Below are 26,848 nucleotides of genomic sequence, written 5' to 3'. Positions count from 1 at the left end.
AACCAGTGACTTGGCAGAATTTAAGCCATTGGTTAATTTGCATGACTGAATGCATGACGCGTAGGACGTAATCATCTTCTTTTTTTGAAGTAACGTCTGTATTATATAAGATAAGATAAGAACCCTAGCCGTTACGACTGAAGGAGGCCAACAAGGTAGAGTAGTCTAGCCCATGGATGTTCAGGCAGCGCAGGCAGCGGCGGACTGGCTATATGGGCATTTGGGCAAATGCCCGGTGGGCCGGTACCCAAATGGGCCGGTAGGGCCACCGAAATGGCCTGATCGAATCCACTATGGCACATTTCAAATTGTTAAAGGTTTTATAATATTCTTGTTATATTATTATTTTTATTTGTATAACAGGCCCTCTGAGCGTCGTGTTTAAAAAAAAGTCTTTCACAGACATTACAGTGTAATACTATTTTAATCGAACACATTATCCGAAAATAAAATGTAGAATGTAGATTGTAGACAGTGCTAATAGTAGGCTTCATCTTTTTAGGGCCTTCATAATTGCTGATTTTAAAAAGACTCTATATTGCTTATTAAGATATAGAGTTCACTATATGCATGCATATCGATACATTATTAAAGTTAATGATTTTTAAGGACCGATACACCTAGAGATGGATGCCCAGAGAATTTGTGGGCCGAATTTTATAGAAATGCCCGGGCCGATTTTGACACCCAGTCCGCCCCTGAGCGCAGGTACCTTTGATCAGGAGTCAGCTTGCCCTTACCTGGCGTTGAGGAAAGTAAATGGCACCTAAAAGAGACTCTCACGAATTTTGCGGGAAACACATTTGAGATTGAAAAGAAAAGTCGTTGCAAAGACAGGAGCAGACGACGAAAAGAAATCTTAAATAGATCGCCTGCGGACAACAACATCTAATGTTGCAAAATATGAATGTCGCAACTTGGTTTGTGTGTTAAATACTGCGTTCATCTTTATTATTCAGCATTGTGGGTTTCTGTGGCTATCTATGGTTATCCTGAGTGTCATACACATTTATAACATAAAATGCGTGTTGTATTTCTGGTTTGTTGTTTTTCACTACTGAACGGAAGTATGAAAATGAAAATTTCTTGGCACTTTCTTCCTTGCCTTAATCTTTGTTTTCTTAAATATACAGACAGAATATCAGGATTGTTTTTCTTGGTGAGATACTGCAGAATTCTTAGGTAGGTCTTGCTGTTTATAATAATCCGATTTGACTTAGCAAAACATTCAAAATAATCTTCCTCTAAATACAGACAATTGATCTACATCTAGAGTCTAAATTGCAACAATGACAAAATGTGGATTTGAGAAACAAAGAGATTTAGATCTAGTCATGATATTGATCTAGATGAACTGTTTGGGACCCCCTCAACTCAAGAAAACATTAAGAAACTGGAACAGACATAAAATAGAGCAGTGAGATTCATAACTAACGAATTTTCACATTTGATTAGAGTAACACCTTTAGTAAAGACACTAAATTTAGAAAGCCTTCAGGATAGAAGACTCAAAAGTAAAGTAGCAATTATACATATAACACTGAACCATAATCAAAAACAAAACCTAATAAAATACTCAGACAAAAACATAAAGCCTCTTTCCTCGCTTCATTAGCTAGGGTTAATCTATGCAAATGCTCCTTCTTCAGCAGTGTTTTTAGAGCATGGAATGGGTTGCCAGATCCTGCCAGAAAAACCAGTGACTTGGCAGAATTTAATTCATTGGTTAACAATTCAACATACATGACTACGTTGACCTAGGAACACGCGTAGGACGTAATCATCTTTTTTGAAGTAACGTCTGTATTTTATAAGATAAGATAATTAATCCAGATCTATATGTTGATGAATAAACAAACAGATCTAGATCTTATTACTAATTCAAGTGATTCTACTTCTTATAAATCTCAAATGTTCCCTCAAAGAAGAAGATAGTTACGTTCAACACGTATCCATGAGGCGCTGTGGTTGAGCGGTAAAGCGCTAGGAGTCTCCTGTTTGAATCCTGGTGAAGACTGGGATTTTTAATTTCGGGATATTGAGGGCGCCTCTAAGTCCACCCAGCTCTAATGGGAACCTGACATTAGTTGGGGAAAAGTAAAGTCGGTTGGTCATTGTGCTGGCCGCATGAAACCCTCATTGACCGAGGGTCAATGAAACAGATGACCTTTGCATCGTCTGTCCCATAGATGGCACGGTCACGGTCGTGATCTTCTATCTGTTTTCCTTTTCTCTCTTTCTCTTTCTCTCTCTTTCTCTCTCTCATTGCAACACAATTATCTATCCCCACTACTTTATATACATTACAACACACCTACCTATATCTATTACTTTTTAAACATTACAACACACTTACGTATATCCACTACTTTATAAACATTACAACACGCTCTTATCTTATCTTATATAATACAGACGTTACTTCAAAAAAGAAGATGATTACGTCCTACGCGTCATGCATTCAGTCATGCATGTTAACCAATGACTTAAATTCTGCCAAACCAAATAAAGCTTCTGGACCTGATGGTATTCCAGCTAGATTACTCAAAGAACTAAGTAATGAGCTAGCCCCAGTGTTCAAAATACTCTTTCAGGCTTCACTTAACCAGGGCAGAGTGCCAAAGGACTGGAAAGAAGCTAATGTCACCCCCCTATTTAAAAAAGGAGAAAAATCTGACCCAGGAAACTACAGACCAGTATCACTTACCAGCATCACATGTAAAATCCTAGAACACATAATATGTAGCAACATCATAAACCACTTAGACAAACTTAATGTCCTCACACCATACCAACATGGCTTTAGGAAATATAGATCATGTGAAACACAACTAATAGGACTAATTGATGATTTTTCAAAAGGTTTAGATAATAGTGAACAAATAGATGCTATCTTACTAGATTTTTCTAAGGCTTTTGACAAAGTTCACCACCATAGTTTGCTTAAAAAATTAAAATATTTCGGCATTAATGGTCCACTGCATCAGTGGATTAAAGACTTTCTGATAGGGAGAGAACAAACTGTAATAATAAATGGCTCTAAATCAACACCGATAACAGTAAACTCAGGTGTACCTCAAGGAACAGTCTTGGGTCCACTACTATTTTTAATTTACATAAATGATTTACCAAATTGCATTACTTCAGGAACAAAAGTCAGATTATTTGCAGACGATTGCATAATATATAGAACAATAAAAACAACACAAGACACAGATATTTTACAAAGAGAATTAGATGAATTACAGAAATGGGAATCAAATTGGAGCATGTCTTTCCACCCAGAAAAATGTCAGTTGTTAAGAGTAACAAAAAAACTAAAACAAATTAATTCCACTTATCTTATTCATGGCAAACCAGTAACACAGACTAAAAACGCAAAATACCTAGGTGTTATAATAAATGAAAAACTGTCATGGAATCCACATATTGATGAAACTACAAAAAAATCAAACAAAGCATTAGGATTTATTAAAAGAAATTTCTATAAATCAAATAAGAACATAAAACTAAAATGTTATTTAACCTTGGTTAGGCCAATAATAGAATATGCATCCTCTGTTTAAACCCCTCAACTCAAGAAAACATTAAGAAACTAGAACAGACACAAAATAGAGCAGTGCGATTCATAACAAACGAATATTCACATTTGACTAGAGTAACACCTTTAGTAAAATCACTAAATTTAGAAAGCCTTCAGGACAGAAGGCTCAAAAGTAAAGTAGCAATAATACATAAAACACTGAACCATAATCTTCAAATACAAAAACAAAATTTAATAAAATACTCCGAAAGACACAAAGATAAAGGCACATTCCTCGTCTCATATGCTAGGACAAATTTGTACAAATACTCCTTCTTCCCTAGTGCTATTAGAGCATGGAATGGGTTGCCAGGAAAACCAGTGACTTGGCAGAATTTAAGTCATTGGTTAATATGCATGACTAAATGCATGACGCGTAGGACGTAATCATCTTCTTTTTTGAAGTAACGTCTGTATTATATAAGATAAGATAAGATAAGTCACTGGTTTTCCTGGCTAGCTCAGGCAACCTATTCCATGCTCTAATAGCACTAGGGAAGAAGGAGTATTTGTACAAATTTGTCCTAGCATATGGGACGAGGAATGTGCCTTTATCTTTGTGTCTTTCAGAGTATTTTATTAAATTTTGTATTTGTATTTGAAGATTATGGTTCAGTGTTTTATGTATAATTGCTACTTTACTTTTGAGTCTTCTGTCCTGAAGGCTTTCTACATTTAGTGATTTTACTAAAGGTGTTACTCTAGTCAAATGTGAATATTCGTTTGTTATGAATCTCACTGCTCTATTTTGTGTCTGTTCTAGTTTCTTAATGTTTTCTTGAGTTGAGGGGTCCCAAACAGAGGATGCATATTCTATTATTGGCCTAACCAAGGTTAAATAACATTTTAGTTTGATGTTCTTATTTGATTTATATGTCCACTACTTTATAAACATTACAACACACTTACCTATATTATATACTTTATAGTACTTTATACACTTTTCTTCCCTCGAATAAGTTCCAGCTATGCCAAATCATTTTTCCCCTTTTTTAACGCGTCACGACAGCCGTTTGCTCTGGCCATGAGCTACGCCCCTGATAAATCTAAGACTATCTTTAATCTGTCGTCACGTTCACTCTGAATGTAAGCAAATCTGTACGTACATTCTTGCAGACGTAGTCTGGTGCCTGGAATAACTCACCATGATGTGTACAGTTATATTTGAAGAATAAAAACCTAGTTTCAGTTTTGTGATGTGCGTTTGCAAGCTACGAAAATCAGTATCTACAGCATACCCGATTCACGGACACCTATTCTTGTTTCTCTTAACCTATAAAAAATATTTTTTTTAAACTTGAGAAACCCTTTATGCACTGGGCCTATTCCGATCACCCACCAGAGTTATGGAACTCAGAACAGCATCAGATTGTGTGGAAACAGTAAAACAAGAAAAAATACAACTTTAAAATACCTTTTAAAAATTATTAATTTATTATTTGGCCTGGTAATTTATATGCTTGACAGACCTAGACACAATAAATCTGTGTGATAAGAAAATTATTTGCCAATTTATTTTGTTTAGTTTTTAGCTTTCTTAATGTCTTTCTATAGTCCTATCAATTGTCTGAATCAGTTGTGAAAGGGGGAGGGAAGAAGGGGGGTGATATCTTGGTAAATGTTTACAGGATCGTTTTCTAAATGCATTAAAAGTTCACTCAGGGCTCAAGAGTCTTCAAGCCAAGGGGACTAATTCAAGTTCTACCAACACATCTGTCAAGTATGTGGAAGAAATAATTGTTCAAAATTTCAGCTAATCCGAGATTTGGTGTGGGGGAAAATAGCGTGTACAAACATTTTGCCAGACAAACAGAGCTGATATAAGCTTTGGACAAAAACAACATCCCATAAATAAAACTTACAGCAGATTAGCATACGTTTATTGATGACAATGAATTTGATTACGAAGACAAAGAATTAGTGCATTGTTTTACATGATTATTATATAACTAACTAGACATATGTTACCCGCGACCCGCGGGTCTTTATTTGCGCATTACTTTCGATATAGTCACTGAGAGTGTTTTGTAAACAATTAAACGAAATAATAATGTAATAAGTAGGCTAAAGCGAATGTGTCAATGTAAAAATAGCTAATAGGCTTAAATCCATTTTTTTTAAAAATTAAAACATTTGCTTTTGAATAATCTAGTGGATTGGATTTAGATGTATGTTAAACGTAGCTAATGATCCTTTCACGTTATTTCTCTTTCGCTACGAAAATAAAATTAGTTTTGCGAAAATGGTTTACCCAAAGTCGATACATTCTTATCTATTAAAAACGAAAAGAGCGATAGCTTTGTTAAATAAATGGGATTATAAAGTGAACAATTAAACGAAATAATTTTTAGTACGCGATTCATGAATGAATATAGATCTAGGCCTATCTCAACTCGGCTTCGCAGCTTTCGTAAACGAATGTAGCTTTAGAAAACCAAATTTGAATGTTTATTTGATCAAAATATGAAATGAATGGACTTTAATTAATATATTTATGTGTTAAAGTATAAAACTATCTGTGCGAAGAGAAGTTTTATCATCTTAGAGTTGGATTAGAGTTTTAGATCTAGGGATGGGATTATAAAGTGAACAATTAAACGAAATAATGTTTAGTACGCGATTCATGAATGAATATAGATCTAGGCCTATCTCAACTCGGCTTCGCAGCTTTCGTAAACGAATGTAGCTTTAGAAAACCAAATTTGAATGTTTATTTGATCAAAATATGAAATGAATGGACTTTAATTAATATGTTTATGTGTTAAAGTATAAAACTATCCTTGCGAAGAGAAGTTTTATCATCTTAGAGTTGAATTAGAGTTTTAGATCTAGGGATGGGATTATAAAGTAAACAATTAAACGAATTAATATTTAGTACGCGATTCATTACGGAATTGTCTAATGAAAGAATGTTCGTCAGGAAATCTGTAATCACAGATATAAGGAACTAATTAATGTAAAAAATGCTTTTGAAACACAAAATTGAAGGTTAATTTTATTATATAATGAAATCAATGGATCTTCTTTTGTATTTTTATGTGTCAAAGTAAAAAACTATCTGCGCAAAGTGTATTTCTTAAAATTAGATCTAGGTCTAAATCCTTTCTATCTTTTCTCATGTCAACATTGTAGACATGGCCTAGATCCATAAAATACTATAGCTGTAATAGAGTCGGACAACTTTATATTTTTTGAGGGTCTTAAGTTTGTTTTAGGGCTACAATACATACACTACGGTCTAAGTTGGTACCCAAGGAACATTCCTGCCTAGTTTTATCAAGATTGGTCAAGCGGTTTTGATGTCTATAAGTAACATACATACATACATACCCCTCACATTCTACTTTATAATATAGATGTGTTTCTGACAGTGAATACGTCTCTACACCTTCACATTTCACCTTCACATTTCCCTTCACATTCACATTTCCCTTCACCTTCACATTCCCCTTCACCTTTACCTTTCCTTTCACCTTCACATTTCCCTTCACCTTCACATTTTCCTTCAGCTTCACATTTCCTTTCATCTTCACATTTCCTTTCACCTTCACATTTCCTTTCACCTTCACATTTCCCTTCACCTTCACATTTCCCTTCACCTTCACATTTCCCTTCACCTTCACATTTCCCTTCACCTTCCCATTTCCCTTCACATTTCCTTTCACCTTCACATTTCCCTTCACATTTCCCTTCACCTTCACATTTCCCTTCACATTTCCTTTCACCTTCCCATTTCCCTTCACCTTCACATTTCCCTTCACCTTCACATTTCCCTTCACCTTCGCATTTCCCTTCACTTTCACATTTCCCTTCACCTTCACATTTCCCTATCCCTTGGTCTGTTGGATCGTTGGGGCACCAAAAAAGATAAGTTAACCGTCTTTCTCCATTCCTCTCGGTTTCTTGCCTTTGATAGAATCACTTTTAATGACAGGCCCCGACAATTCTTTTATGTTGTCTTCCCATCGCTTTCTTTGTCTGCCTCTTCTATTTTTCCTGATACAGTTCCCTGAAGGAAGGTTTTTTCGAACTCTTGTCAATAATCAATGTGCAGATTGAATTTACATAAAAAATGGCCTTAAAGGTTAAAGATGAATGTATGATAATATGTGTCTTGATTTTGGAAGCGTGGTCAAGAGGCTAAGTGCGCTTGAACTTGTCTTGGCTTGGCTACCTATGAAGGGGGCTTGAGGTTCGACACCAGACTCGGGCAGAGTTGTGTTTACTGAGCGCCTAAAGCAGCACGGAAAAACCTATCTCCTAGATACCCCCTCCCCCCCCCCCCCCCCCACTGGTCCACAACTGAGCGCTCTGAGCATGCTATAAGCATATAAAAGCCATAATTTATTTTACTTAAGTTCATTGTAAAGCTATGTGTTTAGTATTGAACCTTTTTAATAATTAGTTTTTGAAAAAAAAATCTAAGAGAAGAACTCCGCACTAACAACTATATATCTCAATAATCTGGAAGTTATTTCCCCCAATCAATATCAAACTGAATAATTATGTAACCAATACTTATTTGACTGATAAGTTATTTTTTTTTTCATTAGTTCATGTTCTGTTAGATGCAATAAATAATTGTTTTAAGGTTTTAACTTGATTCGATAATGGGTGTGTGAGAAATAACGTGTACAACTATCTAAGGGGACGAAGGCCTTCATATTTAACCATATCTGCGAATACTGTAGGATTAATTTCCCTTGTTGATATGAAAGAAAGTAATTAATTACCAGTAATTAATTGGTGATTTTTGTGTTGATTCATGTACTGTCTAAGCCAATGAATAATGGTGTAAAGTTTCAACTTCATCCGAGAATGGGTTTGGGAAAAATAACGTGTACAAACCATATCTGCGAATACTGTAGGATTAATTTCTCTTGTTGATGTAAAAGAAAGTAGTTAATTACCAGTAATTAATTGGTTATTAAATGATTTTTGTATTGATTCATGTACTGTCTACGACAATGAATAATAGTGTAAAGTTTCAACTTCATCCGAGAATGGGTTTGGGAGAAATAACGTGTACAAAATTTTTACCAGTTGATATAAGCTTTGTAATACATCGTTTTCAGTGGACCAATACAGTTAGTTGCACGTATATTCAGCGCAACGCAAGGCGATGGAGACATTTTAATGGTCACTAGAGATTTGGGTTTTTTGAGATCTAGACGAAAACACAGGCTATAAACACTATCGGATCTTCCCCCCGGGAGGCTGGGTTTTATTTCTTCTTGAAGTGTGCTGCCTAGGTCAAGATAAAAATTGCACGAGAAATAAAATGAATAGAGTCAGAGACTCGGTTCCAGAGGGTCTAGTCCAGGTGTGTCTGTGTTGGTTGGACTGTAGAGAAAATGTGTTATGTTAATATGAACTTCAAGTGAGTTTTTGTTTTTTTTTGTTTTTTCCGTGAACTTTTTGTGATGAAAAGTTTTCTTTTTTTTCGTGATTAAACTTCCATCCCAGCCATGACTACCTTGTTTAGTTTTCTTTATTTGGATTGGGTCTACACTATTTTAAACCAGCGAAACATTAAAATTACTTTTAAAAAAAAAAGCAACAAAGATTTTCTAATGAAGGGACTCCACATTTACAGCTATCTCTCAGTACTGTAATTCTTATTTTCCCTTTTCGATATCGACCAAAACTAATTGGTTACCTATAATATTATTTAAAAAAAAACTATTATTTTTTTTTGTTGGGAACATTGAATAATTGTGCAAAGTTTCAACTTCATCCGAGAATGGGAAGTGGAAGAAATGACAAGTTTTGAACCAGACAGACAGATAAATGGAGCGAGTTGATACAGGCTTTGGCTGTTATAAAGTTCAAAAGTTCCCCTTTCAGACCTTGTGGTCTATAGGGCAGATGGTGTAAAGGTCATCTGATTCTGCGGCCTACGGTTAACGTGGGTGTCATGTGGCCAGCACAACGACCAACCGCCTTTACTTTTCCCCAACTAATGTCAGGTACCCATTAGAGCTGGGTGGACTCAAGGGCGCCCGAAAAATTCCGAAATAAAAATCCCAGTCTTCACCAGGATTCGAACCCGGGACCTCCAGTACGGAAGCCAAACGCTTTACCGCTCAGCCACCGCGCCCTTTGGCTGTTATAACAATGCTGCACTTACAATATAAGTACTAATAACAGAACTTTTACTTTTACTAAGATATATTAATATATGTACAAGAGCGCTATGTAGGCCTACAGTTTTCAACACATCTTCTTATGTTAAGCAAAGCTGTATTTTAAATAGTAAGAACTTTGTTTTATTGTACTTTTATATATTTTATAAACAGCAAGTTTATTTTTCAAACGTTTAGCAGAAAGAAGATTCAAGTATGCGTTTCTGTTCTGATATTTGTCTGTGTGACCTTGACCCTAGCCGTGACCCTGACACTCCTCCTGACACAGCATGACCCGACACCCAACTCTATGGGCTACAAGAAAGCAGCAGTGGCCGCTGACACACAGATTTGTTCTACAGTAGGAAAGTAAGTAATGAGGTCCATAGTTGCTAAAAGTAAGTAAGGAGGGCCATAGTTGCTAAAAGTAAGTAAGGAGGGCCATAGTTGCTAAAAGTAATTAAGGAGGGCCATAGTTGCTAAAAGTAAATAATGAGGGCCATAGTTCCTAAAAGTAAGTAATGAGGGCCATAGTAGCTAAAAGTAAGAAATAAGGGCCATAGTTCCTAAAAGTTAGTAATGAGGTCCATAGTTGCTAAAAGTAAGTAATGAGGGCCATAGTTGCTAAAAGTAAGTAATGAGGGCCATAGCTGCTAAAAGTAAGTAATGAGGGCCATAGTTGCTAAAAGTAAGTTATGAGGGCCATAGCTGCTAAAAGTAAGAAACAAGGGCCATAGTTACTGCAAGTAACTAGTGATTGGCATGGTAGCTAAAAGTAAGTAATGAGTGAAATGATGAGTAATTAACTAACTAAACAATTAACTAACAACATTACCTGCAAATTAACTAACCAATAAAATAGCCTTAACTATCTAAAAAGAAAAAAAAAAGGAATAAGTAGCCAATTATCAGAACTAACCATTTAACTAACCAATTCATTAACTAACCAAATAACTAACCAATTAAAACAAACCAGTTAAGCAACCAGCTAACTAAACAGCTAAATAACCAACTAATCAGCCGGTAAAATAACTAACTAATTAACCACACAACTTAATCAGTTAACAAAGAAGTTAACTAGCCGGTTAAACAAGTGACGAGCCACACAATTAACGAAATAACCACTTAACCATCTATATAACATACCATCTCATCATCTCAATTAACTAACCAGCCAATTAACTAGCCTTTAAATCAATTAATAAACTATCTAACTATAATTATAAAATATTGTAGAACACCAGACGGCAATGTACTAATCAAGTTATATACATAACTATTTTATAAACAGTAAAAGGTTTCTAGAAATTTGAATATATTCATCGTGTTTATGAAACTGACACTATTGTTCCACTTGTTTTGTGTATTGTAGAGAGATTCTGCTTCAGGGCGGCAACGCTGTGGATGCGGCAATTGCAACACTGCTATGTACTGGGCTGGCCAGTCCGCAGTCCATGGGCATTGGTGGAGGCTTCTTTATGACAATATACAACAAGTAATACTTAGTTTAATTTAGACTAATAATAGCTTAACGTTTCTTTCTCGCACTTTCTGTCTCCTGACAAAGAACTTTCACATTTTTTATTTTTATTATTTTAAGAAATTTTAGTTTTTTAAAATCTCGAAATGGGGAAAGTGGTCCAAGTATTCGTCAATTCATGTTTGGCCAGTAATTTGAATTACCTGGCAAGTTTAACGTTTGGTAGAAACAGTTTTTAGATGCTTTTAAACCAAGACCAATCATTATTTTAATGATTGGTCTCGATCAAACTCTGCAACAAAATTAGGGCATCATTTATAGGCCTATGGACAGACTCTTGAAGATCTGGAAACTACACTATATAGAACATTTAACTGTGGCAAACTTTACCGCTTCAGAATCGGCTTGACTAGTCGAAGACCAGATTCTGCCCAAACTCAAGTGATTCATCTGGCCACATCTTTTGTCTTTAGAGACAGAAGAAGCAAAATATATATAATTATGGAACATTCAAATATTCATTTTTAATAGCTTTATCTCGTGAAAGTTTAACCCCAAATTTTACGAAATTGTGAACCATTTTACCTTAAATTTGGCTGTTTGGTAACTACATTATTTTGCATGCGATGAGGGAAATATTTAACAACAAAAAAATATAATAAATAAATATATCAACAGGTCATCTGGAATCGCCACTGTGATCGATGCCCGAGAGACTGCCCCAACCTTGACCTCCATCGAGATGTTTACAGAGAAAAGCACTTTTAAAAGAGGTAGAAAATAATGTTACGATAAATTTAGTTCATGATTTCAAAACTTGGGATTGATCGTTATAGCAACCACACAGCATTTAACTAACAAATGTGGGATTTCCTGAATAGGGTAAAGAGTTAACATGCAATCCAAGGAGCCATATATGTTATCTTATACTATAAAGCAGAAAGTAAGACGTATGTATGTATGTATGTATGTATTTATGTATGCTATGTATGTATGTATGTATGTATGTATGTATGTATGTATGTATGTATGTATGTATGTATGTATGTCCCTCATAGAAATCAAAACCGTTTGATCAATCTTGATAAAACTTGGCTTAAATGTTCCTTAGATCATGGCGGAGACCGTAGTGTATGTTAAATGTCCCTACCACAACCGCAGGGCACTAAAAAACAGAAAGAAAGTATCTAATTGTATCTCTATCAAAGTACGAAACTTTTAAAGTAATTGGGTAAACCCGTTTTAATAGCTAAATTTATCTCTACTAAAGAAATTTTTAACAAATCGTGTGAAACAGTCACATCACTCCATATACGATATAAATGTATCGGCTTAACGGGTAAACCCATTTTCGCAAAACTACTTGGCGAAAGAAACAAAAATTAAAGGAACATTAGCTAAGCTTGACATAGATCTAAATCTAATCCACCAGATTAGTAATACATAAATTAAGTCCCGTTGGCCGCGGGTAATATCCGGATAGTTATTTATACACGTTTCAGTTCTTTTATGCCTTTGTGTCTCTGCCGAAGCCGTAAGCGTAGGCACTATGAACCGTACAACATTACGCTAACTGGATCGTGCACCTCTAATGCTGTAGGCCTTAGCATGGTGATAAAACGTAGCTCCTATGTAGTACTGGCATTACGGTATTTCAAAACCAAAAACTGAAAGTCAAGAGCTTTCATTGTAATTTGCATATAGATTCCGGGAAAGGCACATTCCTCGTCCCATATGCTAGGACAAATTTGTACAAATGCTCCTTCTTCCCTAGTGCTATTAGAGCATGGAATGGGTTGCCTGAGATAGCCAGGAAAACCAGTGACTTGGCAGAATTTAAGTCATTGGTTAATATGCATGACTAAATGCATGACGCGTAGGACGTAATCATCTTCTTTTTTGAAGTAACGTCTGTATTATATAAGATAAGATAAGATAAAGGCTATCGAGTAACAATTCTACGTTTATGACAACTAGCCTGCTTATCGAAGCAGACGGTGACAGGCGAATATTCTATCGCAGGGTTGCTACAGCTAGATTAACAATAATACATTTGTGCGATTGGGAAAATCTGTGGAAAAAGTTGTCATTGTTTAGTCCAACTTTCATGCATGCTCAATGTGCTATTTTCAAATCACTTTTGTGGAATTTAGCGTGACCGGGTATCTGAGAGAATGATTCAGTGATCGCTTTTCAAAAGCAATTTTTAAAAAGGAAGAAATTTGCTCGAGTCTGAGTTCGAGTTCGAGCCTCCACGGTGGTAGACCGACGTGTTTGCCACTGAGCTATTCAAGTACTAATAAAAATAGAAGGTTTTATAGTCCATTGTTTTGTTTAACATTTTTAGCGTACAACCTAATTCTTTATCTTAAGCTTAGTACATTTTCTAGATAAAACAAAATTAATTACGACTGATTAATTAACTAATCAATTATTTTTTTAATGGATTTTTAATTTGTCATGGACAATTAATATTTTTACAAAGTTTCGACTTGATCCTCATTCGCTCACACCATTTATAACCTAATCTACGATACTAGTTACATCAGAATCTGTTCAGCCAAATCGAGCATACTTATGCACACTCCCTAAGACCAACACAAGTACGCATACAAAATATATACAAACAAAACAAAGCGATATCTATCATAGCCCATACGTGTACTTCTTAAAAAAGTCAAAGGTTATCTTCCTTAGGGCCACTGAGTATAGCTGTGCCAGGGGAAATTCAAGGCTACTGGTATGCCCATCAAAATTATGGGAAACTGCCGTGGGCGGAGGTGTTTCGACCAGCCATCCGAATGGCCGAAAACGGGTTTCTTGTGCCACCGAATCTACACAAGGCTATGGTCGGTAGCCGCCAAGATGTTTTGAAACATTTAAAGTATGTTGTGAGATATTTTCTTATTTTGTCTTATTTGGCTTATCAATTAAATAACCGATAAATATTTTCTTATTTTGTCTTATTTGGCTTATCAATTAAATAACCGATAAATATTTTCTTATTTTGTCTTATTTGGCTTATCAATTAAATAACCGCATTAACATTAAATATTTACGATTATTACGATATAAAGAGTTACTGCCCTTGTTTTAGATCACAAGCCTTTTTGTATGCAGATGGCGCTACTTATCATCATTGTCATATTTATTATGTATCTTACCTTACAGCATGCTTATATTTATTTTATAATATATTGTGACACATATGCATTTTCTCAGAGATCTTTTCTGGAACTCAGCGACGGGGGATCTTTATAAAGAAGGGGAAATAATCAAGTATCCCAAAATAGGGGAGACACTAAAAGTTATTGCCCGTGAAGGAGCCCCTACATTTTACCATGGCACTTTGAGTGATTTGATAATTCAAGATTTGAAAGAACTTGGTGAGTGATTTAGTTTTGAAAGAAATAGATGAATCATTGTTTGAACGAACTTTGCCCGAATCATAGCTTGGCCATTAAGACTAAGACTAAGTCTAAGACTAGTTTAAGACCGACTAAGTTTAAGATTAAAACCAAGTTTAAGGCTAAGTTTAAAACAGACTTAACTTTAAGACTTACCACAAGACGAAGTTTAAGACAGACTAAGCTTATGACTAAGGCTAAGCATAAGACTAAGTCTAATAGAAGCTTTGTCTTTTTTTTTACACAAGTATTTTGAAAAGGGTTTCTCATCTTGTATTGTGTTTCTCGTGTTCAAGGTTCAGTGATCACTCACGAAGATTTGCGAAATTACACGGTCCTGGAGAAGAAGCCAGTGGTGATCAACCTGAGTAACGGCATGACAGTCCTCACATCCCCGGCACCGACGTGTGGCCCCATGATGGCCTTGATCTTCAACATACTGGACGGTAAGTAGCCCAGACGGGGGGGCCCAGGTTTGGTCTCTGAGTTTATTACTACATGAACTTTGGCCAAGGTTTAGGCTTGCAAAACATGCTTGATAATCTTTTGAGATCTCATTGACATCTCTGTGTGACATACAGGCCTATATGACATCTGTCTGTTTCATCTAATTGGACTGTCTTTGTATATCTATATGACATGCCTGTTGGTGAAATATATGTGGCATTTCTTTCTGTGACATCTATCTGACATCTATACGACATGTCTGTACCGTATTGTGACATCCTTGTTTCTGACATCTATGTTGTGACATTTCTTTGTGACATTTATTTGACATCTATCTATAACATCTACATATGTTTGTGACATATGTCTGTAACATCAGTCTGTGCCATCTAAGTGAATCTCTATAACATCTACACGACGTCTGTTTCAAACACCTAATTGACTTCTGTCCGTGATATCTATGTGACATCTGTCTATGACACCTAAGTGACATCTGTCCGTGATATCTATGTGACATCTGTCTATGACACCTGCGTGACAGCTGTACGTGATATCTATGTGACATCTGTCTATGACACCTAAGTGACATCTGTCCGTGATATCTATGTGACATCTGTCTATGACACCTAAGTGACATCTGTCCGTGATATCTATGTGACATCTGTCTATGACACCTAAGTTACATCTGTCCGTGATATCTATGTGACATCTGTCTATGACACCTAAGTGACATCTGTCCGTGATATCTATGTGACATCTGTCTATGACACCTAAGTGACATCTGTCCGTGATATCTATGTGACATCTGTCTATGACACCTAAGTGACATCTGTCCGTGATATCTATGTGACATCTGTCTATGACACCTAAGTGACATCTGTCCGTGATATCTATGTGACATCTGTCTATGACACCTAAGTTACATCTGTCCGTGATATCTATGTGACATCTGTCTATGACACCTAAGTGACATCTGTCCGTGATATCTATGTGACATCTGTCTATGACACCTAAGTTACATCTGTCCGTGATATCTATGTGACATCTGTCTATGACAAATAAGTGATATCTGTCCGTGATATCTATGTGACATCTATCTATGACAAATAAGTGACATCTGTCAGTGACATCAATGTGACATCTAAGTGACATCAATCTGACATCGGAAAGCTGCTGAGTTGAAAATATATTTCTCCTCTTCTAAAGGCTACAAATTCACGCCTAAGCACGTGGCCACGCTTGAGGGCAGGGTTCAAACCTACCACCGTATAATAGAGGCATTTAAGTTTGCCTACGCCAAACGAACAGGCCTGGCAGACGATGTGTTCGTGGATGTTCGGCAGGTAAGTTCTTTTCTGTTCGTCTCCAATGTGTTCTTGTTCAACATCTTTGTTTTAGGTGTTTTGGATGTTCCTTCAGAGTTGAAGGGTTATATACAGGGGCGGACTGGCTATATGGGCATTTAGGCAAATGCCCGGTGGGCCGCTACCCAAATGGGCCGGTAGAGCAACCGAAATGGCCGCATCGATGTCACTATGGAACGTATGAAAATGTTAAAGGTTTTATAATATTCTCTTATAAAAATGCCCTCTGAGATCTGAGCGTTGTGTTTAAAAGCAAATCTTTCACAGACTCTACAGTGTAATACCATTTTAATGTAACACGTTTTCCGAAATAATGTAATGGCCTTCCTACGTAGACAGTGGTACCAGCAGGCTTCATCCTTTTAGGGCCTACTTACTTAGCGATTAAAAATTAACGTAAGGCCTATATTTCTAATAAAGATGTAGAGTTCACTGTTTACATGCATATTAATACATTATCAAACTTCAGATAATGAATGACAGGTATACCTAGAAATGGATGCCCATCATATGATATAGAATTTGTGGGCCGAAATGCATAGAAATGCCCGGGCCGATTTTTACACTCAGTCCGCCCCTGGTTATATACTTCCTAGTCCAAACCTCCCGCAGGACGACGGGGGATCATCATCATTATCAAACTCCATTTGAATGAGGGCTTGAGAAGCTCAAATCCTCTCTTGCAAAAGCCCTGGACAGAAACCCTGCTGTCTTGCGTAGTGCATGCATGTCACCATACAGGTCGAGAATTTTTGGTTTCCCAGACCTGTCGAGACGGAGATCAGCAAGTCTGGGGCAGTCATGATATGAGGCAAGTTTCCTCTTCTTCCCCGCAGCGGGGGCATCGTGCATCGAAATTTGGCCATAGCCGTGAGAAATATGAGCCAACAGGACAGTGGCCTGTCTTGCACTGTGCTGTAATAGCTTGCTCAGGCCCGAACAGCCTCCACCACGGGGAAGTGTGGTCAGGGCGCCTCATGCGCTCCCAGACTCCAGGGGCTTTTTGTTACTTGTCCCAGCACTCAAACCACTTTTCCATTTCTGTTTTTTGAATTATAGCCAGGGCTTGATGAAAACTTACAGCCTGTTCAGTGGGTGGAATTCGCCTTCCCTGGTGGGCAAAGGAGTCTGCAATAGTGTTGCCAGTCACACCTATGTGACTCGGTACCCACTGTATTATTACAGGGGTGCCATAGCGTTGTTTTATGTTGTGTGAAGCCATGATGATATTGGGGGGATGGCAGGGGGCAACCCGGAACTTCTTAACGACGACCAGGCGGCCATCCTTTTTTTTAAAATATTGTTTATAAATGTTGTTTACAAGGCTTATACGAACTCATTCTGTCTGTCTGGTAAATATTTGAACATTTGTATTTTCTCTCTAATTGCTCATTCTCAAATCGAGTCATAATATACTATGAGTATTCATTGAACCTGACAAGATATGAATCAATAAATATAAATAAATAAACGCTGAGTTAATTTTGAATAATTATTCATAGTCGATAACAAAACACGAATCAATCCAAAAATTAACCAGTTAGTTCATCATTTAGTACTAGTTGATTAATGTTTTTTATAACAGAAACGGAGCAAAACCCTGTATTTTTCAGATAAATGGTAGTAATTAGCGGTTATTTCCCCTTACATAAGTTTCGGTTTAATATGTAGTCTCCTTTCTATTGCTTATTTTATAAAAGATGTGTTCAGAATTTAAGAAGACAAGATCATGGTCGTGGATAATTGAATAATTACGAAATAAATAATTTAATCCAGAAATTTAGAATAGGTTTTATTACAGTGAAAATAGTTTACGTTTGCTGCACTTGAGAACAAGGATATATATTTGATAATAGCAATCAGAATAAATCGATAAAGCGAATTCTTTAATCCTTGGAAATCTCTATTAGCTCGTGGAAACCCTGACATCAAGAGACTACGCCGATAGCCTACGAGGGCGTATCAATGACTCTAGGACGTACGACTACACCTACTACGGTCCTGCCTTTGAATCGGGGAGCGCCAATGGCACGTCTCATCTGTCAGTGTTGGACAAGGACGGCAATGCGGTATCTGCAACCAGCACCATCAACACCAGGTAGATCCTTTCAGTTCTGTGTGTGTGTTGTGAATTGTCCACCATAGAATACATAACATACAAGAAGAACAGAATCCGAGATGGCTAAAGTTCCAAAGGGGCGGAGTCCGAGATGGCCAAAGTTCCAAAGGGGCGGAGTCCGAGCAGTGGCGTACCTAGGGTGGGGGGAGGAGGGGGGGAGAATTTGAAGAACCCCCGGGATCCCACTTGAGGGGGCTCCCAAATGAGTTTCCGAAATTTGTTCTTAAATAAATTTAATATTAGGTCACTGTCATGTAATCTTTCTTTTCACGTAGTTATATAAGTCAGTGACCCTGTTGCGTGTATTCCACTCAGATCATTAACACTTTCATTGCGGGGTTACTCTCAATTTTAAGGAGTAGCGCTGACTAGAGCCGTGTTACTCTCAGGAAGTAACTTGGTATATAGGGTAGTTTATTTCATCATCCTTATTATTTAAGAAGAAACCTGATAAGATCACTGAAAACAAAGGAGACCTGGAGAGGTGCAGATTGCTAGAGAATTGGTAGAATATTTAATAAGAGAAATTCAACAATTTCAGGTTTGGTTCTTACAGAGCTGGTAAGAGAACTGGAATAATTTTCAACAATGAGATAGATGACTTCAGTTTTCCCAATACCACCAATGAGTGGCGCATAGCGCCCTCTCCAGCCAACTACATTGCACCTGGGAAGCGCCCTCTGTCCTCCATGTGCCCAGTCGTGATAACTGACCGCCACGGCTCCGTTTCCAAGGTCATAGGTGCGGCAGGGGGCTCCTTGATCCCGTCTGCGATCGTTTGGGTAAGTCTGGGTAATTAATATAGCTAGATAGTTTATAGTTTATAATTTATAGTTATTTACGCTGTTAATTTACATGGTATTAAACATATATATATATATGGGTGATTTACATACGTAAGTTGTTAAGTGGGTGATTTGCGTAAGTGATTTACTTATGTGATTAACATTGGTGGTTTACATTGGTGTTTACATAGGTGATTTACATAGGGGATATACATATGATTTATATTGTGATTTACATAGGTGATTTACTTATGTGATTAACATTGTAATTTACATAGGTGATTTCCTTTGGTGATTAACATTGGTGATTTGCATTCGTGTTTACATAGGTGATTTACATAGGGGATATCCATATGATTTACATTGTGATTGACATAGGTGATTTATTTTGGTGTTTAACATTGTGATTTACATGGATGATTTACATAGGTTATAGGTGATTTACGTAAGGGATATGCATGGGGGATTTACATAGGTGATTTGCATTAGGGATATACAGGGGTGATTTACATGGGTGACCAACACTAGCACCTCGTCTCATTCGATTGAGGTTTTTCCATCAGTGTTAAGTGATCAAATATGTCCTGAGCAGGTTATAATTTATTTCGCTTGTATGTTTATGTTTCAATTATTTTTTTAAACTGTCGAAATGGTCACGTGATTTAAGGGATTAAAGTAAGACATTCGAAACAGACATTTACATTTCTCTAGATTCTATTTCATTAATGGATTTTTGACTTTACACATACTGCAAACTAGAACATTTTTGCATTTCACATATTAGAAGAATTTTAAACAAGTTTAAATGTGGTATATGGTGTATGTAATAAAAAAAATCTGAATGATTGTTTCTATTTCATTACTGCTTAATCTGAAGTTATTAAAGCCCCTGCACTCGATTTTTTTGTACCAACAAAATTAAAACCTACAATTATACCAGTGTTTCACAAACATTTTCCTTAACGGTCATCTTCGTACATTCTGAGTATTTAGCGGAACACTTTGCTTTATTTCTTTTTAAGAGAGATTAATTCACATGGTGGCCTACTAGTTAATTATTCTAGTAGCTCGTGGAACACCTATTCAGGCCTCGCGGAACATTAGGGTTCAGGGGAACACAGTTTGGGAAACACTGAATTATACCACCTACTAATAGATTTAGAAATTTTGTCTAGATCTACAATTACAATATACATAGAATATGTGTCTATTTATACGTAGATTTAGGCCTACTTATGAGATTTATGTTTATAACTAGTTATACAAATAGAAAACTCTGCCTGTAGCGTAATAAACATATACATTGTTAAAAATAACACTGATTTTGTTTTGATCTCTAGCAGAAAAAGTTTAAATATGTGAGGTTTCGTTTTTCTATCAGGTGACGTCACATCTGCTGTGGTTTGGAGAGAGTCTGCATCAGGCAGTGTCCCAGCCCAGACTACATCATCAGCTTATTCCACATCTTGTAGCTTACGAACGAGGTTTTGATGAGGTAATGCATCTACAAAATTCTACATATCTATAAAGTACTCAAACTTTACTGTAAACCTGTCATGGAATCGCCAAATTAATTTAACTATTAGTAAATCAAACAAAGTATTAGGGTTTATTAAAAGAAATTATTATTATTATAGCTTTTATATAGCGCTACTTTCATGCTTATAGTATGCTCAGAGCGCTTTGGTCCAATCTCATTTGTCGACAAGTGGGGGAGGGGGTATCTAGGAGTTGGTTTTCGTGCCTTTAGGCGCTCAGTAAACGCAACTCTGACCGAGTCGGGTGTCGAACCACGAGCCCCCTTCTAGGGGGCCAAGACAAGCCAAGTTCAAGCGCACTTGGCCTCTCGACCACGCTTCCCACCATTTTTCTATAAATCAAATAAGAACATAAAACTAAAATGTTATTTAACCTTGGTTAATAGAATAGACATCCTCTGTTTGGGACCCCTCAACTCAAGAAAACATTAAGATATTGAAACAAACACAAAATAGAGCAGTGAGATTCATAACAAACGTATATTCACATTTGACTAAATTTAGGAAGCCTTCAGAATAGAAGACTCAAAAGTAAAGTAGATGCATGGAATGGATTGCCTGAGCCAGCCATGAAAACCAATGACTTGGCAGAATTTAGGTCATTGGTTAACATGCAGGACTAGATACATGACGCGTAGGACGTAATCATATTCTTTTTTTGAAGTGAAGTATGTAATTTATAAGATAAGATAAGATGTACGAATCTACATTACAGTAAACAGTCTCAATAGTTTGTGTTAGGAATCTATATCTACTATACCGCTATCATGAGCGTACACAAATACAAGACCAATACTGTTTTCTTGAATGTCTTCCACAGGATGTTTTACAAGGTCTGATCACTCTGGGCCACAACGTCACGGAGTTTCCGATAATATCTGCCGTGCAGGCCATAGATGTTAACAGCAGAGATGGCGCCATTGTGGCAGAGAGCGACGTGAGACGAAAGGGGAAACCGGATGGGTACTGACCGCTGTTAGTGGGATAATTATAGACAATGTAATAGGAAAGTTTATTTATTATATGAAGTGAACTGATTTATATCATGGAGCTCACTGTTGGCAGATTTTTTGAGGCTGTATCTGGTTAACTGACTACAGTGAATAATTGTGACGTAATAAACAAATGTGTTCTCTACAAAAGCGACGAAAAGAAAAAATATTTAATAAAAAAAAAATCACCGAAAGTCGTTTTCTTTTTATTTCTTTATGTCTCCCCGCATTCCCCCATATTGATTTCTCTAGTTTTTCTATGTCGCTGTATTTTATTGCTTTAAAGAGTGTAAGGGGTCTTAAAAATCAAAATGTAAACAGCAGATTAATGAGTTGAATTTTTCTGGCCATTCCGCAATATACAATAACCCACAAAAGTACAAACATTGTATTTAAGATTAATTAAAGCCAAATTAATATATATATATATATATATAATTTTTGTAAAGCTTTTTTGCATACACTTTAATACAGAATGTTGTAGACAGAAGATCTGTATACCCCATTGTTATATCAACCGAGGGGATAATAACAACTGACCTCACAGACACCTTCAAGGCCCTTAACATTCCTAGGAACATCTTCGTTGCCTGTCAGAGGGCGGTACTGCTGCAGACCTGCCACATCACCAGAAAATTCCTCAGTGGAAACTGTTAAAGGGACTACGATGAATTTTGTTTCTCTTTAGCGAAACTCGACCCTGGCAGCGCCAGAGAATGACTACTCGTTCATTTCTAACATAATAGAAATAATATCTAAATACTCCCACATGGAACACAGAATGTTTATTTGTTTAAAGTGTCCATAAGAAAGACGCCAGAAATAATGAGTTTTAGTGTCCTTTAGAGTAAGTATACATTACATTTTGTAATAAAATTTATATAAAATGATGAGTGTAAACCAATTTATAAACAACTTCCCTTTGCGATTATTATCCAGAGAGAAGCCACGAATGTGATGTCCTTGTTGACTCTGAATCTTGATGGAAATTCAACCCTCTAGGTGGGTTCCTCAACAGCCATCTGGTTATCTCCCTTCCTTTCGTCTCTTTTTAGCTTGACAAATCTTGTGTGGTGCCCCAATGGTCCAACAGACTAAGGGATGGGTAAGGTGAGGTGTGATCACGTGCTCCGCTTTGTTGACCACGTCAGTCATCATCATCCTTTTACCTTTGAGTTCCTCATGGAACATAGGGCCTCAGTAAAATCACGCGACTCTCCACGGTCTCTTGCTAGTTTTTTAATGGCTTCCCACCCAGCTCTTTCCAGTCCTCTCGGCTTCATCTAGTATACTGACTCACTGAGTCGCCATGTTCTTATTGGTCCACTCTAAGGCCTGTCTAGCTCTGTTGTTGGTATCTTTTAGCGCGGACACGTTGCGTGGAAACGGCCATTTGAGGAAGTGGCTAGGCTAAATGGGTAGCAACACAAGACTCGCGTGGGGATGCCCACGGGTAGACGAGAGTCCACTCATTGCACGGGCGGGGTTGTAATAAAGTCCCCACAAACATGTCACCAATCCATGCGCTGTTCCTCAAAGGGACCGTTACATAAATGGCGGATCCCGCACAGTTAGCTTGGTACATTGAAGGAAAATGGCAGAAGTCCCCGGTGCATTCTCGGCCTTCGGCCGTGTATCTAGTCTACGTGTCGGGGGTCAAACGCATCGGTCAACAACAATGCCTCACATAGGCATTGTCTAGGGTCTCTCCCAAACAGAACTGTGTGTTCACACAGGTTTTTTTTTTTTTTTACTGTTTGGCGTCCAAACAGGTTTTTTTTCAAACTTAGAGCTCGAAGAGCCTTCGGCTCAGCTCTTAGACATCAACAAGGTATCTTTTAGAGTGGTCGGCCTTACAGGATTCGTTCGACTTTCCCTGCACAGCTTCATAAGTCTCCTTTGTGGGGCTCTCGCCTCTGGCAATGTTTAGTGTTTGTGTGTTTGCTATAGTCTCTGTAACACTTTTTTTCCCCAAGGATAGGTTGTTAGCCTATCGCACAACCTCTGTGTCCTGGGGAGGGGGATGCACCTTTTGTCTGGCCTCTTTCCTAACAGACCTGTCTGGCTTGGTAGTACCTGCCAGGAGAGATGAGCTCCGATGGTCATTGAGGCACGCAAACGGCAAACACAACACGGCAAGATATGCGCATCAGGTGACAGGACCACGTCAATGGCCTTGACCCATGGAAGGACTTGGACGGAAATGATTCATGACGTGCCCGAGCTTTTCTAGACTCTTCATTCCGGACAGTTTGAAAGTCAAGAAAACAAAATACTTTAAAAAAAAAAACAAAGCTTATATTAATGTGTATCAATTAGTTTGGATCAGTCATGTAGTTAAATTTGTAATAGATCTAGATTAACAATAATAAATCTGATCAGTTAGAAGTATTTGTTTTTACCAATTATTTTATTTATCGCAATTTCATGCTTTTAGCTTTCTCTATACGCTATGATCCTATCACTATCTCTGGACCAGGTGATAAAGGGGAAGAAAGAACAGCGTATCTGGGTATGTATTTTTTTTAAATAAGGGAACAAACTGTATTCGAACTTGTGGGCTAACTCTGGCTTCACAGGTTAACGCGGCAACCATACCACTAGCGTAGAGTCTATGAACATGGAAGAGTTCTCTATTGTTACTATTTCATGTTTGTGTTCACTAAGCCTCAGACGGCAGCCTAATATAAAGGGGACTAATTCAGCTTATACCACCACTTCAGTCAAGTTCTATTTCATTCCCTTAGTTTGAGATACCAAACAAAGTCATTTATTACCAATAGTTTATTAACTAATATATACTTTTTTTAAATTGATTCTTGTGTTGTCAAGTAAAATATATATATATATTTGTGTAAAATTTCGGCTTGATCCGAGATTGTGTGTCATTTATCATTTTCCGCCAGAAATGGGAAATCTCCAATAAAAAGGTTTAGGGAAATAACAAAAACCAAATATATCACATAAAAAACAACAACTGAGGAAACTTTACAGTTGTCACAGTAGTCCGTGCATAATGAAAATCAAGTGATTGGTGCTGGATTCCCGTATAGAATATAGCGTAAAACTTCACAGATGGTGGTGTTGGCAGAGTTGATTTCTTCTGTGCTCTCAGGCTGTGGTTTAGCGGAGCCCCAAATGTGCATGGCGTAGTTCTGCGACCAGTCGTACGTGCCGTTGGTGAGTAAGGCATTTTCACGCCAGTGGGGGCGATAGATTTTATCTCCAATCTCCACTAGTCGGCTTGTGTCGTTTTGATATAGCATAAAGGGTACCTGAAATTAAAAAAATATATATCTTTATATACAGTGCTTTTTTAACTCTTTACCTCCGTAATTATTTTCCACGTTCTGACAGAATTTTCTTTTTTTCACATTTGCATGTTATGATCAAACTTCAATAACATCTTTGTTTGATCAGTAAACGTTACTTTTGGTATAGATTTATAGGAGCAGGGCCGGCCCTAGCATTTGCGGGGCCCTATGCGAAACTGATCGCGCGGGGCCTAGTCCTAGAGGCCCTGAAAAATCAGGAGGTCGCGAAAACCCTGTTATTTTGTATACGTTATAATGGTTTAATTTAATAATGTACACTTAGAATTAGCGCGGGGCCTATGAAAGCGCGGGGCCCACTGCGACCGCATAGGCCGCAGTGGCCTAAGGCCGACCCTGTATAGGAGAATGCATGCTCTTTTTATAAAACATAAAATTAATGTTTATAAAATAAAAAAAATTAATTGAATTTAATGGGGTTAAATCAACGATGGTATCGTTAATGCGGAGAGAAAGAGTTAAAAAAAAAAAGGTGCCGGTACTCAGTGATGGATTGCCTAACTTTTAACTATTAATAAATTAATAATAAACTTTAACATACAAGAAAAGAAATAATTCTTTACCCACATTGAAAAAGGCGTCGTTATATTGAGTTAAATTGCAACAATTAATTTAAAAAAAAAATAGTTCAACGCAACTTTCATGCTTAAAGAATTTTCATTCCGCCATGGTATAGATTTGTGGACCTGTGGCGTGGGGATGGGGGGATATCTAGGAGAAGGCTACCATGCTGTCCATTTCAAAAAAAAAATTTGTTTAACGTTGCTAGTATAAAAAATTCGAACACAAGCCTCCAGGAAGGAAGACCAACTTGTTCTTGTAGTCTTTTATTAGTTTAAAAATTTTAGCGGACGACCTAGTTCTCTACACAAGGCTTATCTTCCCTTAGCTTAGTAGTCCCTAGAGTCACTACATAAAACAAAATCAATTAATTTTAATGGGATATTTCTTTCATTGATTCACGTATTGTCATCAACAGTGATTAATTGTGCAAAGTTTCATCCTGTTCTGAGAATGGGAAGTGGGATCAATAACGTGTACAAGAGTCCACCCAGACAGACAGACAGAGTTGATAAAAAGCTTTGTAATAATATTTTGCGTGTCTTTGAGGAGGTGTACAATGCAGTGTGCATTACCATGAATCCATGTGGGACGCGTGGTCGAGAGGCCAAATGCGCTTGAACTTGGCTTGGCTTGGCTACCTAGAAGGGGGCTCGAGGTTCGACATCCGACTCGGGCAGAGTTGTGTTTACTGAGCGCCTAAAGGCAGCTAGGAAAACCAACTCCTAGATACCCCCTCCCCCCCCCCCCCACTGGTCCACAAAAGAGATTGGACCAAAAGCGCTCTGAGCATGCTATAAGCATGAAAGTATCGCTATATAAAAGCTATAATAATAATTTGTCTCTCCCTAACTAGATCTAACTAGATCTCCTTTACTAGATCTACTCAAACTTAAATGTTCTTTATTTGCTGATGGTTCTATTTTGAGCATGTTCTAGTATAATGTTTTCTTCAGAGGGTTCTAAACAGAGGACGCATATGCTAATGTAGGTGAAACAAAGATTAAAGAGCACCGTAGCTTTACCTTTTTTAATTTTGAAATATATATAGATACGAGCAGCTACCCGTGCTGCACTGCGGTTGAGACTCCTAATATAGAGTATGCACAAACCAG

The 26,848-nt window shown here is 37.2% G+C and overlaps 1 protein-coding gene across 4 annotated transcripts; it reads left to right on the top strand.

Annotated features, from left to right (window-relative positions):
• Positions 1-1,049: 1,049 nt before the first annotated feature.
• Positions 1,050-22,027, top strand: LOC106076238 (glutathione hydrolase 1 proenzyme-like). Of its 4 annotated transcripts, none has more exons than XM_056011417.1 (12): positions 1,050-1,182; positions 9,907-10,077; positions 11,081-11,203; positions 11,867-11,961; positions 13,886-14,072; positions 14,411-14,574; positions 14,892-15,041; positions 16,249-16,385; positions 18,317-18,504; positions 19,067-19,307; positions 20,692-20,805; positions 21,669-22,027. In XM_056011417.1, the coding sequence occupies exons 1-12, from the start codon at positions 1,070-1,072 to the stop codon at positions 21,816-21,818; spliced, it is 1,833 nt and encodes a 610-aa protein (XP_055867392.1). In that variant the 5' UTR covers positions 1,050-1,069; the 3' UTR covers positions 21,819-22,027. The 4 variants fall into 4 exon arrangements, with proteins under 4 accessions (XP_055867392.1, XP_055867393.1, XP_055867395.1 ...); XM_056011418.1 differs by having other exon boundaries at positions 1,061-1,182; positions 9,910-10,077; XM_056011420.1 differs by lacking the exon at positions 1,050-1,182 and adding an exon at positions 8,828-8,963 and having other exon boundaries at positions 9,910-10,077; positions 21,669-22,026.
• The last annotated feature ends 4,821 nt before the right edge of the window (positions 22,028-26,848 follow it).

This window comes from Biomphalaria glabrata, chromosome 14 (assembly GCF_947242115.1).
Source record: "Biomphalaria glabrata chromosome 14, xgBioGlab47.1, whole genome shotgun sequence".
NCBI lineage: Eukaryota > Metazoa > Mollusca > Gastropoda > Planorbidae > Biomphalaria > Biomphalaria glabrata.
Note: the sequence above shows the minus strand (reverse complement) of the source record. Positions and strands in the feature narration are given on the sequence as shown.

Excerpts from the sequence above, each read along its gene's own strand:
- LOC106076238 (XM_056011417.1), top strand. The coding sequence starts at position 1,070 with ATGAAAATGAAAATTTCTTGGCACTTTCTTCCTTGCCTTAATCTTTGT. Across the intron at positions 11,962-13,885 it reads GAAAAGCACTTTTAAAAGAG|GGCCACTGAGTATAGCTGTG; the intron begins GTAGAAAATAAT and ends TATCTTCCTTAG. Across the intron at positions 14,575-14,891 it reads TCAAGATTTGAAAGAACTTG|GTTCAGTGATCACTCACGAA; the intron begins GTGAGTGATTTA and ends CTCGTGTTCAAG.